Consider the following 19,054-nt stretch of genomic DNA (forward strand, 5'->3'; position numbering starts at 1 on the left):
AGAGGGTGAAAAACTCAAACTTGCTGTCTCGTCATATCAGGGAAGTGAGAAAACAACTGAAATGACAGACCCGATGTGGCTCACTCTTTCTTCCTCAGGAAAGATTTTATTTAATTAAAATATGTTAAATTAGGGAAGAGTGCCACTAGTCCATTGGGAGCCATCAGCATCTTTAAGAGCCAGTAAAACCTTTCAGGATAGGGCTTCGGCTGATGACACTGGACTGAGGTAGAATCTTTTCACTGTCTCTGGGCAATCAATGTAATTTCTCTTTCTATGCTCAGGGGAATCACACATTCGTTAAGTATGACAAGAGGGAGAACTCTGGAGGGGGATACAGGCAATTACAAGGAAAGACCTGAACACTGACACCTCAAATCTGGAAAAGTTATGTTTAATCTCTCCCGTTTCTCCCAAGAAAGAGAAAAGCAGCTCCTAACAGCCAGGATCTGGCCTGGCACCCACAGGTGGGCTTTAGTCTTCTCCTATTAACATACACAGTTTCAGAGGACACAACATTGGACTTTGTGTGATGGTTCCAGACAAAGCAAGACCCCTGTAATCACGTCTGAACATGGACTAAGTATAGACATTGTCTAAACCATAAAATGGCCAAATATTTCCCTAGCCTGGCTGTATGAATGATAATGCTTACCTCATTCTTCCTTCCTTCTAGATAATATTTATTAAGATGACCAATCATAGGGACTTCCCTGGTAGTGCAGTGGTTAAGAATCCACCTACCAATGCAGGGAAATGGGTTCGATCCCTGGTCTGGGAAGATCCCACATGCCATGGAGCAACGGAAGCCCGTGGGCCACAACTACTGAGCCTGCGTGCCTAGAGCCTGTGCTCCGCAACAAGAGAAGCTACCGCAGTGAGAAGGCCGTGCACCGCAATGAAGAGTAGCCCCCACTCTCCACAACTAGAGAAAGCCTGAACACAACAACGAAGACCCAACACAGCCAAAAATAAATAAATTTAAAAATAATTTTTAAAAAGTGATGCCAAAAAAAAAGATGCCCAATCATAAAATGACACCTATCTTGTGATAGCATCCAATAAAGAGCAAAGCTCTGCTTCCTTGAATCTACCTCCAAATCCTGTAGCACAAGCCCAGATAAGTCCTTTCTAACCCCCTCTTACTGCCATTCCTCATGGTTCCATGTTGTGTGCTCTCGCTAGCTGTGACGTGTCAATAGACCAAGCTGTGTTCAACTATGGGTATGTTTCTAGTAGTCTTTTGCGAGACTCTGCCACATAAAATTTCTTTCTACATTATAATTTATACTCAAGTTAGCTTCAGTAAAAAAGTCATTTTCTCCCACATTTTTGGAATATTTTCAATACTTTATCCCCAAATTTATTACTAACTCTCCCTGAGTTCACCAATTCTTCTAAGATCTCATAAAAATCTAACCTAAAAAACAAAATTAACTGCTATTTTATTTTTCCTATCCCTAGTATTTTCTTGTGTTTGGTCTCAACATTGGACAAGAAGGCCCAGGTCCCTGGATGAGTTTAAAAGCCTTTGGGAATTCAATGAACTTAGCAGTGATGGCAAAGACATGAGGGTCAGACAGCAGACATAAAACATGTCCAAGCAAATTATAGTGAGACTACGACCAAAAAATTTTATTTAGTACACTTTCATTTAAATCGCAAGGAAAGTCATGTCCCCTCTTTTAGACTCAGTGATGTACAATAGTTTCTTGGGACAGCAGCTATATCCTCTTTCTTTTCGCATTATCATCTGTAGGCTTTAAATAACTATTATAGTTACCCCTATCAGGGACAGCGGAGGAGCACGCAAGAGGGCCACCTTGGAGGCAGAAAGATGTGCTAAGAGGTGGCTCTATTGGCTCAGACGTTAGTGTTGCCACCACCCCCTGAAGTGCTAGCCTGGTGTACTGTCCTGTGTCCCTTTAGGCCACACCAGTGAGGTCACTTGCCATCTGTTTTCCAAGTTGAGTTCTATGTCTGGTTCTGGAATCAATGTCATTCTCATTCCTAGACTAGGAAGAATTAAAGAGCCCTACACACAATTGACTCAGCCTCAAGTCAACTTGTGCCCAAACACCAATAATTGGTCTCTCACTTGGGAACAGTTCTACTAACTAAACTTCATCTTGGTTTTGCTCTACCTAGGTCCCTGTCTCATTCATTTCATTTATACTCTGATTTCTCTTGAGACTAAGACCCTGCCTTATTCTCATCCTGTCTCCTAGAGATGGGAATCTTGTTCTTGGTCCCATGATTAGGGGACCCTATTGCTGGCTGAGAAACTTGCCCACATGTCCATGGTCTATCTATACTGGCCTCTTTCTAGCTGCTGTGTTCTATCAGCTTCCAATGCCTGTTGACTATCCTTGCTGTTGACCTTCTATTTGACTATTGCCTTTAACCATATATACTTCAGATATTGTGTTATTATTACCCACCTGTCCTTCCTTCCTCTGACTACTACTGGCTCCATGCCCAAGCTGTAGTAGTATTGCTAGTCTCTTTTCCCTGTGAGTTTGACACATTTTTCATCAAGTATATCAGTACAGTACTTATATTTAATTGTTTTTTCCATTTCATGGCCTCAATTGGAAATATGTGTTGCTGAGAAAGGAGAATCAATAGACACAGATGGATGCACATAGAGAGGGAGGATTTTAAATTTGGATCTCTGAAAGAATGATAAGGCCAATCTCATTATATTTGTAGCGATAGCGGTTGTGTGATGTCCAGTATAGACTGAGATATAGAATTGGAGCCAGGAGTAGAGTCAAGGATGTAGAGAAATATTTGGCAGTAGAAATTGGAATTTGATGTATACGAGGCCAGGAGTCATTAAAGCTTGTGTTAAAGAAAGTACTATGCTTACAGTGATGTATAGGGATTAACAACATGACAATGATAATATAAATGTGGTGGTTACCTGGTTATGGGGTCTGGGTCAAAGTCATTAGAGAGAATGAGTTATTTGACGCAGAGCCTGCAAAGAGAATGTAGAATTGAATCTTGGATTGTGTCTTGTTAGGGGATAAGGAACAAACACTAGACCCAGAATGGCAAAGAAAAGTGAGGAAACAGCAAACACAGATCCAGAACATGGTCTTCATTAAAGTTAAGAAAAAAGGAATATTTTAAGAAGATGTCAAAAACAAAAATACACCAACAATTAAGGAGTTGGTTTTGTTCAAACTATTGCAATAGGGACCCCAGCTCCCAAGATCACAGTGTCTTGGCAGGGTAGCTTTTCCTTAGACTTTTATAGGAGGAGTAGACAAATTACAGGTGGGGTGATTTACAAATGAGGTTATTTTGCAATCAGGGGAAGTCTAGTCAGTTAGCTGAACAAGATTTATTTATCACTGGTCTACCTTGTTTCAAAGAGACAAACAATTCTATCCTCATTCATGAAACAAAGAATAGAAAGTTCAAGGCAAAGGAGGAAAGATCTGTGTTTGGCCTTGTTACAGGTAAACAAGGGAGTCACTCATGAGTCTTCTGGAGTCATGAGAGAGAGTGGACAGCAGATCATATGGAGAAGAGTATTTACAGTAAGCCATTTCCTAGCGCATAAAAGGATGGGGAGACTTCAGAAAACAAAAGTTTGGGAGAATTTCTTAACTGCCCCTATTTTCTGGAGCATAGAGCTCAAATAAAAGTCAACACTGTCAAAAGGAGTAGTCAGAAAAAGATCAAGAGCAATGGTAAATGAGAAAAGGCCTTATGATGTGGATATAATTTTGAGGGAGGGGTTGAATTTGAGGAGAGCACTGTTAGAAAAATGATAGAGTTGAAGTCAGATCCTAGAGAACTAAGAGAGGTGAGATGAAGAAAAGGTGTAATTTGAATTTATTTTTTCATGAAGTTTGTTGATTGAAGAGAAAAAGAACAGGTTGGTAAATTTCTTGAAGAAAGAGGCTGTTATCTTTGCATTTTTGGACTGTCTTGTACAAAAGAAAACATACTGAGGACATATTTTGTTCTGTGTTATTCTAGAGGAAAGAACTCCATAAAAACTTAGGAGAGGTAGGTGTTAGATGACTATCAGGAAGAATTTACAGTTAGAGCTGGAGTGGCCTGTTGAAGCAGAGTCTGCCTGTCTGCTAGGAGGATTCTGGGAGATTCCTGTATTAGGTGAGTTGTCGCTGGCAGGTCTCCAGAGCCCCCTTTCTATTCTAAGTTCTCTGTATGCAGTCTGATTACTTTCAAATAAATAGGGTTTTGAAAGAAAGAAGAGAGTAGGAGGTAGATTCTAGACATAAGGTATGTCTTAGAAAATAGTTTTATTGGAGAAAAAACACTGGGTGGAGAAGATAGAAAGCCTTCAGCAGGATGATTTTTCCGATGGCAGTGCTATAGGATGGGCAGGACACATATGGTTCTATGGTTCTATCTAAGGTAAGCTATAGACTCACCACGAATCTTTATTCTTTAACTGCTAATTGTCCCAATGTCTCTAAATAGCCAAGACTATTACATTCTTTGCCACTAAATATAAGAGCTCTGAGATCGTCACTAAAAAGAGAGAAATCAGTACAAATATGAATATTACTTTTTCGATATAGTTCTGGTTGTGTTCCACTGAGTACTATTGATTCTTAAAGCAATTTTTCATTCAAAGGCAGTGCCATAATTTGACAGGCCCTAGGAAGCCAAAATACACAATGAGTGCAAAATGAATTGTCCCAGCAAGAGATGGGGATTGTATCTATTTACCTGCACACAAGCATATAACAACAAACAACTTTTATAGGGCTTTCTTGTTACAATAATATTTTTTTAATTAATTTCAAAATTGAGTTAACCTTCTCAGTGGGCTTTTGAACACTCTGCTTTCATTGGGAAGTGGAGGGGGTGATAGATGGGGGAATGATATGCACTTTTATTTGCTCTTATCAGGACATAGTACTGATCTCTTAGAGATTTCTAGGTATGACAGCATTTGTAGTAATTTCAGCTACTTCTGGACTTTCATTACCCAGCAACTCTTTAGTCATTGAGTTTATGAAACCTGCCATAATCAGTGATTACTATTCAGCCTACACCACCAATTTTAGAGGTCCCCATGTTTTCCCCTCTCTGTATAGAATATTCACATCACCTCTCACCAGTTGTGCATAATGTGTTGAAGTTTGATGCAACAGTAATCCCTGGTTCTGCAAGCCTCCAGAGTATCTAAAATTACTTCTGGTAGCTCTTAAAGTAAAATGATATTGAGTTTACCTTTTATTCCACAAAGGAGAGAAGGAATGGAGGGAGGGAGGGGGAAGGAGGGAGGGAGGAACAGACTTACACAGTGCATTTAGGATTACTGGAGAGAGATGCCACTTAAAATCAAGCAGTGGAATTCATCATCCCCAAAGGTTGTGAGAGACATTATGGTGTTATGGGAGGATCACTGAATTCTCATTAGCTGTGAGACTTTGGGCAAGTCACAGAAATGCTCTACCTTCAGTTTTCCTCAGAGAGAGTGAGGGGCTGAGATCAGATAATCTCTAAGATCTCCTTCAGCTTTCATTATTCTGTAATTTTACAATTAGGAGCTCACTCCGTAACAATATATACAGATTTTGTATTTTTGTCCTGAATTATGTGGTTTATCCATTTGCAATGATAAAATTAGCAAGACAACTGCCAAGTCTTTAGTTTTCTTTGTGCTGTGTAGATACAGCCATAAGGGAAAATTAAACAACACAGATAAATAATTGTTTAGCTAATCTCAGTTACTACCCAAACACATCATGGTGAGACATGGCAAGGCATGAGCTGAATATGACTCATAAGTATAGTGCTTCTCTTTTAAAATTTAAATGTTATCCAAGCAATAGATATTCATATGTAGGAAAAATTTTTAGGCAGCTGTAGTCACTACTGGAGAGACCCTTATAGAGTTAGAATTATTTCTAGTTCGGGCTTCTATATTTTAACTGTGGAGTCAGATAATCAAATCATGTAATCAAATATCAGATCATGAGATTTGGCAGATCTAGATCTGCTTTTGCTTTTAAAGACAAATGTTGAAAATATTTGTAATATGTTTTGTAATACGGCATGTTAACTCAATATATGTTAAAACATTACAAATCATTGGTTGAATTTTTAAAACCAGTATAATCTAGAAAATAGTTCACTAACTTTCTCAAGGTCTGACAAACACAAATTACTACACTTTTGTAACTGATCACTAGATAAGATCTAGGATGACTCATTGTTGAAAACAGTGAGCGTAATAGAAGTATCTAAGGAAACACAATTGTTTGAAATGGCTGGTATAATACCTAAGCAGCTTGTTTCGATAAATGTGAAAAACTTCAAGAAAGAATAGCTAAGAGAGGAGATTCAGTGAAAAATGACCAACAAACACAATTAGCCTGTCCGACATTTCCTCATCTCCTAAGTATGGACCTACATAATTAACATCAAATACATGAAGTTTGATTTTTAGAAAAGTATTAACTTTCTCTGAAATGCAGGAAGAGGAATTATGAATAAACTTTAGTGGAGAAAAACAATGCTAACTTCAATCATGTTTGATCAAGATTCCAAAAGAAGTATGGCGTTTCTTTGCCTGTAATTCTTGTAAGAAAGTGGCCACTTCCTACTCCATCTTTAATCTCTTTACTCTTCAAGGTTTGCTGGAACTCCATGCTTGAGAAGTCCCAGAAATGAGACAGTACAGTGCATAGGCAGAAGGAATAACCCCCTCAGAGCAGTCTTCCACACAGCCCTAGGGATTTCTCCCCCAAAACATGCCTTGTCCACAGAGGACTGCAAGCCTTTCCGGAAATGGAAAGTTCTTTCTCATAATAAAGCTGAAAATTTTCACTGTAAATGATCATTTTCCTTAAGGTTAAGGGACAAAAAGTCCTAGGTTTCTTTCAAGTCTTGGGTTCAGTAATTATAGTGAATCAGGGCATTTTTATTAAAATTGGATGTACTGTCTTAAGCCTGGGTAATTGCCATCCCCCCTGTAACTTGCCTACTGGAACAAGATTGACGACACATCTGAGGGCAAGGGGTTCCTTGGTTCTTGCTGAGTCAGTATAGTAAATGTACTTTTGCTACAAACTGGAGGGAATCCATTGGAGCGAAGCCCAAGGATAAGGTGGTTTCCTTTGAAATCAACTGACTGCTATTTAAGTGTGAAATAGAGAAGACTGTCCTCTTCTGAAGTAGAGGCAATAGCAGAGAAGTTCTTGCCTTTTGAGACATTACTATTTAGCAGCCTTGATTCTTGCATCATAGAATCATGCCTCTCAAGTTTGGCCAACAGTCAGCTTTGCCCTGGTGATCATTTTTGGACTTTAGACCTTGACTTCAAAGCTTTTTTTCAAAGAATTATTTTTCTTTTACTCTACGAGCAGAAACTTTATAAGGGACAAACTTCTCTTTCCCTTTCTCAGGATACTTGAAGAAAGTTTCCCTTTGGCTATAGTCTAAGAGTGGATACGCATGAATTAGTGGAGAGAGAGAGAAGATAATTCTCATTTATTAGGCACGTAGGTGAGCAAGGGAGTGACACTGTGTGAGGTTGTCTTTTTTTTCCTCTCATTTAATACTCATCACAAATCTATGAGGTAGATATTATTACTTCCACTTTACTGACAAAGGACTAGGAGAGCACGGATGATATATATTGAACGCCAGTATGTGAAAGCCCTTAGCACTGGGCTTGGCACATAGTAAACATTAAACCAATGTTAGTTCCCTCCCACTCACTTAATAATAATCGCCAATATTTATTGAGCAGTTTACTGAAACATGCCATTCATTATTAAGTACTTTAAATAATTAACACATTTGAGTGTTTTAGTAACCCCATGAGGTGGGTACCAATATTAATACCAATTACAGATAAGGAAAGTGAGGCAATAAGAGGTTAAATAACTCACTCCAAGTCATGGTGTCAGAGATAGAATTTAAATGCAAATAGCTGACTCCAGAGCCAGCTGTCCTAACCCCTACCCTGTGACATCTAAAAATAGTGATGCTTATAGTAGATATCTATTTTTTACATTTGGGTTTTTTATATCTGAATAATTTGTTATAAAATTAGAAGACATAAAAGTAAAATTAGTAAAAAAAGAAAGGAAGTTGATGGAATAATTCTTTCCATGCCTGATGCCTATAAATCAGAATAATATTGTTTCCTTTTCATAATACAATATTTTGATATTCAGGCATACCTCTGCTATTTGGTCATGACAATACAGGTCCACAGTTTTTAGGCTTGAGGTAATCAAGGTTTTATCTACATGACACAAAGCATATTTGGAATTGTCCCCTTTTTTCATCACTTTCATCCCTCCTATAAATATTAAATGCCTATCTTGTGACAAGCATGACGCTAGGAGTTGAAGTTAATATAGATGCCTTGATTCATTAAAAATATATATATTTGCCAGCACTTTTCTAAGCATTTGGGATTCATCAGTGAACAAAATAAAAAATCTCTGCCTCTGTGGAGTTCAAATTATGGCAAATGTATCAGACTTTTCATTTGAGAAATTAGTTCACAGTCAAGAAGACTAGAAAAGATACCACAAACTAGGATATAATGCAAGGGATATAATTTCTATACAAAGAAAGAGTAGGAAGTGATTAATTCCATGTAGGATAGGTTTGGAGGTATGGAAACAACAATTGAGCTGGGTCGTGAGGGCTAAGCTGCAAACCCAAATGATTCAAACCTTGAAGACTTGCTATGTACATTGACTAAGGAAATTGACTGGCCTGCCTCCCATCTCCAGTCCTTGATTTTTGGTTAAAGGAATAACTTTGGTCCCATTCCCCAGAATCTGAGCCTGAGAAGGGACTCCTGTGCGAATACTTTATTGGTGGAAATCCATAAGGGAATGAAGAAAGAAGAGAAGCCAGGGGAAGAAGACAGCAAAATGGGTTCAGGAAAAGCACGGTCTCAGCCTAATCCCACAATTTGTGCTGAAGCACAAGTTGCATCACAGACAGAGATTGTCTGTGTCTGGAGTCACAGGGGGCAGAAGGGGCATGACCTCTCAGGCACCTCAGGTTGAGGTGATTCAGTTTACATCCCCCACCCAAGGAGCAGGTGTGGGTCATTGGCAGCCAACCCCTCCAGCAGCTGGGAGCTGGGGACATGAGCCTGGTAAAAGGGATCTGAGAATGTCACCAGCAACATCTGTAAAAGGAGCCTAGGACAACTGGAAGGTATAGGTAGGGATGTAGAGATGTTGAGAATATTTGAACGGCAAGTGAGGGGAGAGAGAATATTGAGAATTGGATTTTTTGGTATCTCTTTCTGCTTTGGTGGGCCATTTATAATATCTGCCATAGTCATTATTTATTTTTTACTTCATTCACTAAAAAAAATCTTGAGATGTGAGTAATTTAAATTTAGCAAAATGGAAAAGTTCGCACTGTTAGTTAGGACTCCTGATTTGGAGTTAGTTCTTGAAGACAAATAGTGTGACTATCTTTTATTCTGATTAAAGGGAACTGCTTCCATTTTGAAGTCAGAGTCCAGAAATGTATCTTCCTGGTATAATTTAAGAGTCTTATGTCAGACACTCCTTCCCCTTTTATTTTTCCAGTGATAATGTTTTAAAATTTTTAAATGCCTTTAGGCAATACCTGCTCTTACAAGGCCTCCGTTGACCCCGCCACTGGATTTTACCTATGGCTAGATTTTCACATTCACATTAGCTGCCTGGCGCCGTAGACAGTTGAGTTTGTAAAGGCTTAGAGCGATGCAGCTAAGATTTTCTCCTAGCTAGATTCTCCTCACCTGGGATACTATGAGGTGAAAGGGGAGATGCAGAGTTGAACTCTGGTCAGATGGGATTTTGAATTTTTAAAAATATATATAATCTACAGAAGAGGGTAAGACAAATTTTAGGCTGAACGTCTTCGGATAGTCACTACTAGCAGCACACTATATCACATCACTTCTCTATCCCTGACACAGCCCTTCTCAAAATGTCTCAGTGTCATAGGAGCCGTCATTGTTTGTACTGACTCCCCATTCCTCCACTCCTCCCGCATCCTAACCGTACGGAATGCCTCGGAAGATCTACAGATTCAACTTCCAGCTCAGCACAATGTAGCTGAGGGGAGGGATGAAGGAGTGAGTGTACTTGACTTTTATGCTAGAGTGGAAATACCCCCCAAGTTTTTATTTTTATTTTCAGCCTTTAAAAGTTGACTTATTCACTGTAATAATGATAAGAGGTCATGTTAACTCCATTCAGCTTTACATGTTTATCCCATCTTGTTCCAAAAAATGACTTAAGGCAACTATGCAAGCCACATAAATTGTAATTTTTGATCTTTCTGTGTGTTTCTAATGGAGGAAGAAGGTAGGACACTCGTTTTTGATGGTTTGATAGACATTTTGTAGAGAGAATGTTTAAGATGTTTTCAAGGCCAACTTGTACCATCTTTGACTTTTGTTTTAATTTTTTAAAATCTCTGGGTCATTTGTGTTTCAGAATAAAACACTAAATTTTGTTCCAAAGGTTAGAAATCCTAGATTCGTTCTCCATGTCTGTAACAGAGCAGATCTATTTAACTAATAAATCACTTGTATTCTTATTTAGAGACTTTATAGGAACATTATAGGGGAGAAGTCCTCTTAGTCGTTTATCTGAGAAAGATGATTTTTTTTTTTTCCTGTGGGAAATTGCTTTTTTTCCTCCTGGGATGAAACTGTTAAACTTAATGGATGTTTTTTCCGAATCCCACAGGCTGGATTAAAATCTCAACATACTATATGCTGCACTTTAAATTTTATAAAGTGCTTTTAAATACCTTCCTTCAATAAGGTGAGGCAGTCATTATTATCCATACTTCTTATAGATTAGAAAATGGAGGCAAAGGAAAAGTAACTTCTCTGAGGTCAGATGACTAATTGGTAGCAAGCCTAGATAGAAATCAGCTTGGTCCTAGGCTGAAACTTTGGAGAGAAGAAAACTTGTATATGTATGTTTCAGATATCACTGGGACTTCGCCTCTGAATTTTCTCCTTGGTTAGGTTTTTGTCTGCTACTCTTTGAAATCCTCAAGTGAGTAGTGTGATAAGCAATAGGATTATTTGCTTTCAAAGTCTCAGAAAGCACTGAGTGGGAGCATAGGTGACACTTGCACCACTCTGCTGACACAAAATGCTGTATACTGGCTCAGTGTTTTGAGAGGGACTTGAAATGGAAAACATGGTAAAAATGAAAAACAAAAAATAGCAAAATGTGACCACCCAAAGCCATGATCCAGGCTCCAGACTGATATCTGGTACACAGCTCAAGAGGAAGACCATGTAAGTAACAAAGGGACGTATGTGAGGTAGCTACAGAATGTTTTTTTTATTACTTTCCTTTGAGCCTTTGAGGTAATGATGCTTAATATTCAAGAAAAGTGAAAATCAAAAGGGAAAGGAAGCAAACAGCCCAGCCCAGTGGTGATTGGTAGAGTAATTGTGGGCATGGCCCCAGGATGATAGCAGCTTCTATTTAATCAATGTTGACAAGGCTGGGGAGAGCTGGGCAGGTCCCAAGAGGTAATGTTTTACTGGGAAATCCACTCAACCTAATTTCAGTAATGGAGGGCTGTGGAGGGGCCTGGACCGGTGCCAGTAAACAGGGCCATTAGAGCTCAGTGTAGGCGATGGCAGCTGGGAACACCGCCATCTCTCCAGCAGCACTGCAGCCGGGCTGCCTGGCTGAGCACACAAGCAGCCGCTGCTGCATATGCTCCTGGTATTTGCTCACCAACAGAATGTGCAGACGTGCTATTCTCACCCTTTCGAGGAAATGAATGGAATGCATAAAGAGAAGAGCTGCTTCCAGAATCTATTTCAGCAAGAATCAGAGAGCCAGTTAGAGTCACATATTTCAAGGACCACTGTGAAATCATCCACCGGGGTCCCCTACCACCCGGTTCCAAATGGATATAGAAATGACTTTTATTTTTATTGCTGACTTAATGTGGTCTTGATCTTTCTTAGGACTGGTAGTTGTGGGTCAAGAATAAGAAAACGACTAGAGTTTTCCATATTTCAAAATTTATGAAATTCATTAGAGACGTTCAACTTTGCAAATCCAAGAGAAGTGGCCTAGGAGAAAATATGCCCCTTTGGGCTGAGCTCTTCTTGTCTAGATATTACTTTTTCCTTTATCACCCCTTCTCCCACAAACAATAATTACTAGCATATGAATTCCAAGAAGGCAGTGCTTTTTGCTTGATGTTTTCATAGTTGTATCACCACTGCACTGCATTGCATTTGAAATGCATGGCACATATCGCTTCTCGGCCTTTTGGCTAAGATCAAGTGAAATGCGTGGCACATTCCCTGGTGGCGCAGTGGTTGAGAGTCCGCCTGCCAATGCAGGGGACATGGGTTCGAGCCCTGGTCTGGGAAGATCCCACATGCCGCGGAGCAACTGGGCCCGTGGGCCATGGCCGCTGAGCCTGCGCATCTGGAGCTTGTGCTCGGCAACAAGAGAGGCCGCGACAGTGAGAGGCCCGCGCACTGCGATGAAGAGTGGCCCCCGCTCGCCGCAACTAGAGAAAGCCCTCACACAGAAACGAAGACCCAACACAGCCAAAAATAAATAAATTAAATTAAAAAAAAAAACTATTAGAAATGCATGGCACTGTGTGTAGCATGTAGTAAAGGCCCAGGACCTTTTACTGAACACATAAATGAATTAATGAACACATTTCTTTCTTCCCTTTGGAAGCAACCTTCAACTCTAGAACATGAAGAATACATGGCTTTACTGTCATGATGTTAACTTTCTCTTTTTAAAGTAACATAGAAATGATAAAATTCATGGCAGCTGCTAGTGAACATAGTTGTTTCTAAGAGGTCTTTGGGCCCAGAAGAAGTAATATTTTTGTCAAGGCTAACATGCCACGGCTGGAGAAGGGTATAGCTCTTTATCAGATTCTAACATTATCTCTTCAAATTGACTGTGATTTTTGAGAATTTATTTAATACAAATAATATTTATTAAAATTGCTCAATTTTATTTTATTAAGAGGCAAATTTTTCCCCCTTTTAGACCAAACTGCTAAAACACATCATCAGTTTTTGTTTTACTTATTTATTTAGGGGCATAGTCTATATCATAATAAAATTGGATTCCAGGGTTGATTTCTGGGGTGAAGACTGATTTTGGGGAAGAAACCCATCCTAGGTAGAATAATAATGATTCCTAGTGAGGATGCTCACTAGTCACATGATATATACACATAGATACGAGATATATACAGTCGACCCTTGAACAACACAGGTTTGAACTGCACGGGTCCACTTATATGTGGATTCATTTTAATAGTGAATACTACAGTACTACACGATCCGTGTTGGTTGAATCTGTGGCGTTGGATGTTGGATACAGAGGAACTGCAAATATGGATGAACCATTTATACGGAGGGCCCACTATAAATTATACATGGATTATTTTCAACTACACAGAGGGTCGGCGCCCCCAACCCAGTTGTTGTTCAAGGGTCAACTGTGATTTGCTTTGTGATCTTTCTTTTCCTGTAATGCCTTAACCAAAATAACAGTATTAATGTTAGGTTTTCATATTTAATATGAGTAAAAGTACTATTCAGAGCTAAACTGAAATAAGGAAAACACTTTCTGTTCTTTAACTTGCTGGATTTCAGCTGTCACATCAGGCTTTCCTCATTCGCCAGCTCCGGGCCCATTTACTTCCCTCACTTGCTTTATGTCACTTGGTACTGAAAATCCCTTTCAGTCTTTAGCTTCCACAGCCTCTTCTTAAGCAACAGCTGTCTCAGAGAGAGGCTGAGCCTCTAGATGGGGAATGTGATTATTTACTCTAATTGGATCATGATCACTGGAGTGCCCAGCTGGCCTCAGCATTCATCCATCTTTGAACTCACCATGATGATCAAAGGTTTTGCATAAAATACTAAAAAGAATACATATGAACTCATTTCTAGCATTTACAAATTATGTAATTAGTGCCAGAAAGGGCCAAGACCAGATTTCATATTATTCAAGACTAATCAGAATTCTTCCCTCCATTCTGAACTGCTTTTACAAAGACCAATTTTTAGACTTCATAGTCTCCAGGCCTACATACCTGTGGACCCCCTGCTATAGCTCCTACTCTGAGCCCATCCACCCTTCTTGGGCAAAGGGATGAGCTGGGAGAGCAATGTAAAATAGATGCTACCTAGATGGCTCTGTCCTAGGTTGAAATTCACTGTTGCCATTCACAGAGAGTGTGTTCCTTTATCTTGTTGTGCATTAGCTTCCCCGCCTATAAAACTGGGATGATAAAGGTAGCTGTGAGAATTAATCAAATGACACAAGTGCACTTAGAACTGTTCTAAACATGTAGGAAAGACTCAAATATGGTAGCTATAGCTAAACACTTTATACAAGGGGTCAGGAAAGTTACAATTTATGGTTCTTTCCACAAAGACCTTCTTGACCTTCTCTGGTCGAATTTGACTACCTGATATAATGGGGAAACCTGGACAAGTAGAAGACCTAGATTTTAGTCCTGGCTTGACATGAGCAAACCACATGATTTAGAGAAAAATCTCTTTATCTGAACTTCAGTTTCCTCTTCTATGAAATGAGGATGTCCATTCATTCTTTCATTCAGCAAGTATTTATTGAAGGCCTTTCCTGCACGAGGTTCTGTGCTGGACATGGGGAATCCAAAGTTGTACAAAAGTAGATACTGTCGTTACCCTTGAAGACTTATGGTTTAGTCACTGGGTGATCTTAGAGGTCCCTCTCACTGCCAATATTCTATAATTATGGATTCCATTGCCTATTAAATGTTTATTACAAAAGGCTTAAACAAGAGCGAGAGTATTTACTGGTTTTCTCACTTTTCTTCTCAATACCTAGAAGAATGTCTGGCACATTGCAGGTGTTCGATACCAATTTATAGAACAACTAAATGAATAAATAATTATATTTCAAACACTTGAAAGCATTTGAGAGAAAGAAGCATTTGAGAGAAAGAATATGTAGATATTGAAGCTCTTTTAATAAGGAACAGACAGCAATGACTTCCTGTCACAATAAACAGACGCATGTCAAGTTTCACTGTTTCTCCTGGGCCTAGGCAAAGAATGACAAGAGAAAGTGGGGGAATTTGGAAGGATTTAACCTGATTCCACTCCAGAAGTGGACAGAAACTGTGGCTATTTAAAATTATCTGGATCTTTTTTCCTTCTTTTTCTCCTTTTGAACTGTGTTCCCTTATTTCACAAATATACCTCTGTTCTCACCTTAACCAGCCTGATTTCACCTTTTCTCTTGAGTTTCCTAATCTCCTTCAAATCATACATAATAGCTCCGAAGTTTTTATTTAGTAAGAGAGGTTTGAAGTCTTCTCTTGCTCCTGTAGCTAATCCTTCTATGTTCTTCTAGACAGTTTAAATCAATATTCTGTTTCTTTTGCAGTTTGAAGAGGGCACTAAATAGGTGGTTTCTTGCAACTGGTAAAGATGATAAACCACTGTGGGCATACCTGTAGTCTCCAAAATTTGGGCATAGCTAGGGAAATAAATAAATTATCTGAAAGAATTGAAAATTACTGTAAAAAGATCTAACAAATATGGACGCTTTCTTCTGATAGAAAATTGAATGATCCATTAGCGCACCAAAGTTCTATAATACACGAGGAACACTGCTGGTACATAGAGTATTATGAAGATCAGAACTGAGTTAGTTTCACCCAAAAATTTTTGTTGGAAAATGTGATCAGTGTGCTGGTTCTTCAAGAGTTAATAATGATCACCTTGGAGGGATCTAGCCTTAAAAAAATTCTTTATGAGTAGTAGTAGATAGCCTCACTAGGATAACTACATTTTGAAAGTAACTTACAGTCTGTTGCAAATCCCACAAAATAAATCAGACTTAAAAACTTTGATCAAAAACAAGTCATTGTTAAGATAAAATGACCTATCATAGTTACTATTTACCAGACCAGCCTCATTTGATTCTTAAAAAAACACATCTGTTTTCAAAACGATAAGCATTTTCTGCTACTGAAGAGACTTAAAAGAATATTAATAGATAGGTGTCCAAAGAAGGAATCCCAAAAATTATATTTAGCGGCAGTGGTCTTGTTTGGATATAAATGTTCAGCTTTATCTGAATATAAATATATAGCTGACTGATTTCAAAGAAACATACATTTTTATGAGCTCTTCTAATGGTCTCCTAAAAGTTCCCCATTTCTCTAGTCTCAACATCTCTCAAGTCTTAGAAATACTTGTGTATTGACCCTTGGTTGGCATCCGGGAACTTGAATTTTGAGAGGGTTCTCACCACTTCCTAACTAAGAGTGTTCACTGTGCCTAAACTCTTTGTGCCAACAATGTGGTTTATGCTGGACATCTGTTTTCCTCCTGGGAGTCTGGATTTGGTACATGCTAGGTAGAGGGTGCCTACACAACCAGTCTCCAATAAAAACCCTGGACTTGTAAGCTCAGGTGAGCTTCCCTAGTCTATGACGTCTCACACATGTCACATTTCATTGCTGGAGGAATTAAGCACATCTTGTATGAGTCCATGAGGAGAGGACTCATGGAATCTTGTGCCTGATTTCCTTCAAACATCGCTCCATACAACTTTTCCCTTTGCTCTTTTTGGTTTTATATCCTTTCACTGTAGTAAATGGTAGCCATGAGTAGGACTATATGCTCAGTCTTGTGAGTCCTCCTAGCAAATCGCTGAATCTGGGGGGAGTCTTGGGGACCCTGATACAGGAGTTTAGTTTAATAACAGATGTGATGTCAAGGCAAATTCTCTTTCCATTAGCTGGCATACTAGTAAGCTGTCTGTAGTATGAAATCAGTTGACTGAGTTCTAGCAGGAAACCAGGCAGAAGAGTAATTAGAAAATCACCTCTTTCCTAAGGACAAAAATGATCTTTAAAAAGAAACAAAGTCTTTCTTATTAAGCAAAACACACTTGCCCTACGGATAAGTGTACTCATTTGGAATGTTTTTGACTGCCAGAAACTAAAAACTACTACAGTGGCTTAAAGAAGTTAGTTATTTGTCTCACATTAATAAGAAAAAGTCTGAGGAAAAGTGTCCAGGAGTAGTATGGTCGGTCACAAGTAGGTTTTTTTCTATCTTTCTGCTTCACCATTCTTAGTGTATAGTTTTTATCTTCGTGGTCACAAGGTGACTGCTACACTACCAGGTAGTTTGATGTCACAGTCATCAGGAATAGGAGAAAGTAAAGAGCAAACACCTCCTCTGGAGCCTTCCCAGGGAAGTCTGTCTCTACCGATTTGGCCATCACTGTGTGATATGGACATCCCTAGCTCCAAGGGGAGCTGAAAATGCAAGTATTTCACTTTCCAGCCTTTATAATATTAGAAATAAGGGGTGAGAGAGTTGGAATGGATGTTGAATGATCCACATAAAATATCTGTCATGATAAGTCTGACATTAATGCAAAAGAAATACATGATCGTTGTGGACCCCCCATGTGTGGATACCTTAACTGTAAGGCTGAGAGATTAAAGACCATAGTAGTTTCTCTTTAGTGAACTCCTCGCCCACGATATCACAGCTTTGTTCCTGAGCTCTTCCCCATGTGTCACTGAACAATTTCCTGTGGGTAAGCTCTTCTGAACCTGGAAATTACATTACTGAGATAGCAATAATCTCTTTTTATCTTAAATCTTTTATGAAGTGGTATGAAAAGAAGAAATGCATTGCACTATCATCTGAACAGATGAGACAAAATACTAACTCTGCTTCCCCTGCCCTAACCCCATCTGTTTTCTTCCTCAGAAGCTGTAGACGAAACCAAACCTAAGGAAAGTGCCCGGCAGGATGAGGGTAAAGGAGAAGAACGTGAGGCGGACCAAGAACATGCCTGAACTTTAAGAAATGGCTTTCCACATCCCCACTCTCCCCTCTCCTGAACCCTGTTGCTCCTCACCCTCTTCTCAACTCCTCTCTGAAGTTTCCCTTCCTGTCCTACTCACGTCTGTGAGTCTGTCCTCTCCCACCCACTAGCCCTCTTTCTCTCTGTGTGGCAAACATTTAAAAAAAAAAAAAAAAGCAGGAAAGATCCCAAGTCAAACAGTGTGGCTTAAACATTTTTTGTTTCTTGGTGTTGTTATGGCGAGTTTTTGGTAATGATGATCCAATCATTTTGGGAAATTCTTGCACTGTATCCAAGTTTTTTGATCTGGTGCGTGTGGCCCTGTGGGAGTCCACTTTCCTCTCTATCTCTCTCTGTTCCAAGTGTGTGTGCAATGTTCCGTTCATCTGAGGAGTCCAAAATATCGAGTGAATTCAAAACCATTTTTCTTTTCCTCCTTTTCAATGTGATGGAATGAACAAAAAGGAAAAAATTCAAAACCCAGTTTGTTTTGAAAATAAAGAAATAAAGCAAATGTGCCAATTAGCGTTAACTTGCGGCTCTAAGGCTCCTTTTTCAATCTGAATATTAATAAACCATGAGAGTAATCAAACTCCCAATGGCTCTGTGTTTCTGTTCCATCTTCTCATGAGTTGGTTTGACACACTGGGCTTCTTACATTTTATCTTTGTTCTGGCCTCCCAGTCTGACACCAACCACCCTGACAAAGAAAAGATGGATGAAACCATAAGGCTTCAGTCAGAACCAATGGCGTAGGCCCTTGATGGGGCTCTTGGGTGCTATTTTATTTTGTAGGGCTGCTGTAACAAAGTACCACAGACTGGGTGGTTTAAACAACAACAGACATTTATTTGCTAACGGTTCTGGAGGCTTGAAGTCCAGAATCGAGGTGCTGGCAGGGTTGATTCCTTCTCAGAATTGTGAGGGAAGCATCTGTTCCAGGCCTCTCTCCTCAGCTTGTGAATGGCCATCTTCTTCCTACATCTCTTCACATCGTCTCTGGGTATCTCAATAGCCAGATTTCCCCTTTTTGCCATATTGGATTAGGGCCCACCCTAATGACCTCACCTTAACTTTATTACCTCTGTCAAATCCCTGTCTCCAAATAGGGTCTCATCTGAAGGTATTTGGGGTTAGGATTTCAACATGTGAATTGGGGGAGGAGGGGCGCA

General features: G+C 39.4%; 1 protein-coding gene across 1 annotated transcript in view; it reads left to right on the forward strand.

Moving 5' to 3' along the window:
• The window catches only part of GAP43 (growth associated protein 43), a 92,973-nt gene extending 74,498 nt beyond the window's left edge, over positions 1-18,475 (forward strand). Inside the window, exon 3 of the mRNA XM_030857075.2 lies at positions 17,786-18,475. Within this exon, the coding sequence (XP_030712935.2) occupies positions 17,786-17,874 (89 nt within the window). The 3' untranslated portion in view covers positions 17,875-18,475. The remainder of the gene's footprint in view (positions 1-17,785) is intronic.
• Positions 18,476-19,054: the final 579 nt, after the last annotated feature.

The sequence above is a fragment of the Globicephala melas genome, chromosome 4, assembly GCF_963455315.2.
Source record: "Globicephala melas chromosome 4, mGloMel1.2, whole genome shotgun sequence".
NCBI classification, from domain to species: domain Eukaryota; kingdom Metazoa; phylum Chordata; class Mammalia; order Artiodactyla; family Delphinidae; genus Globicephala; species Globicephala melas.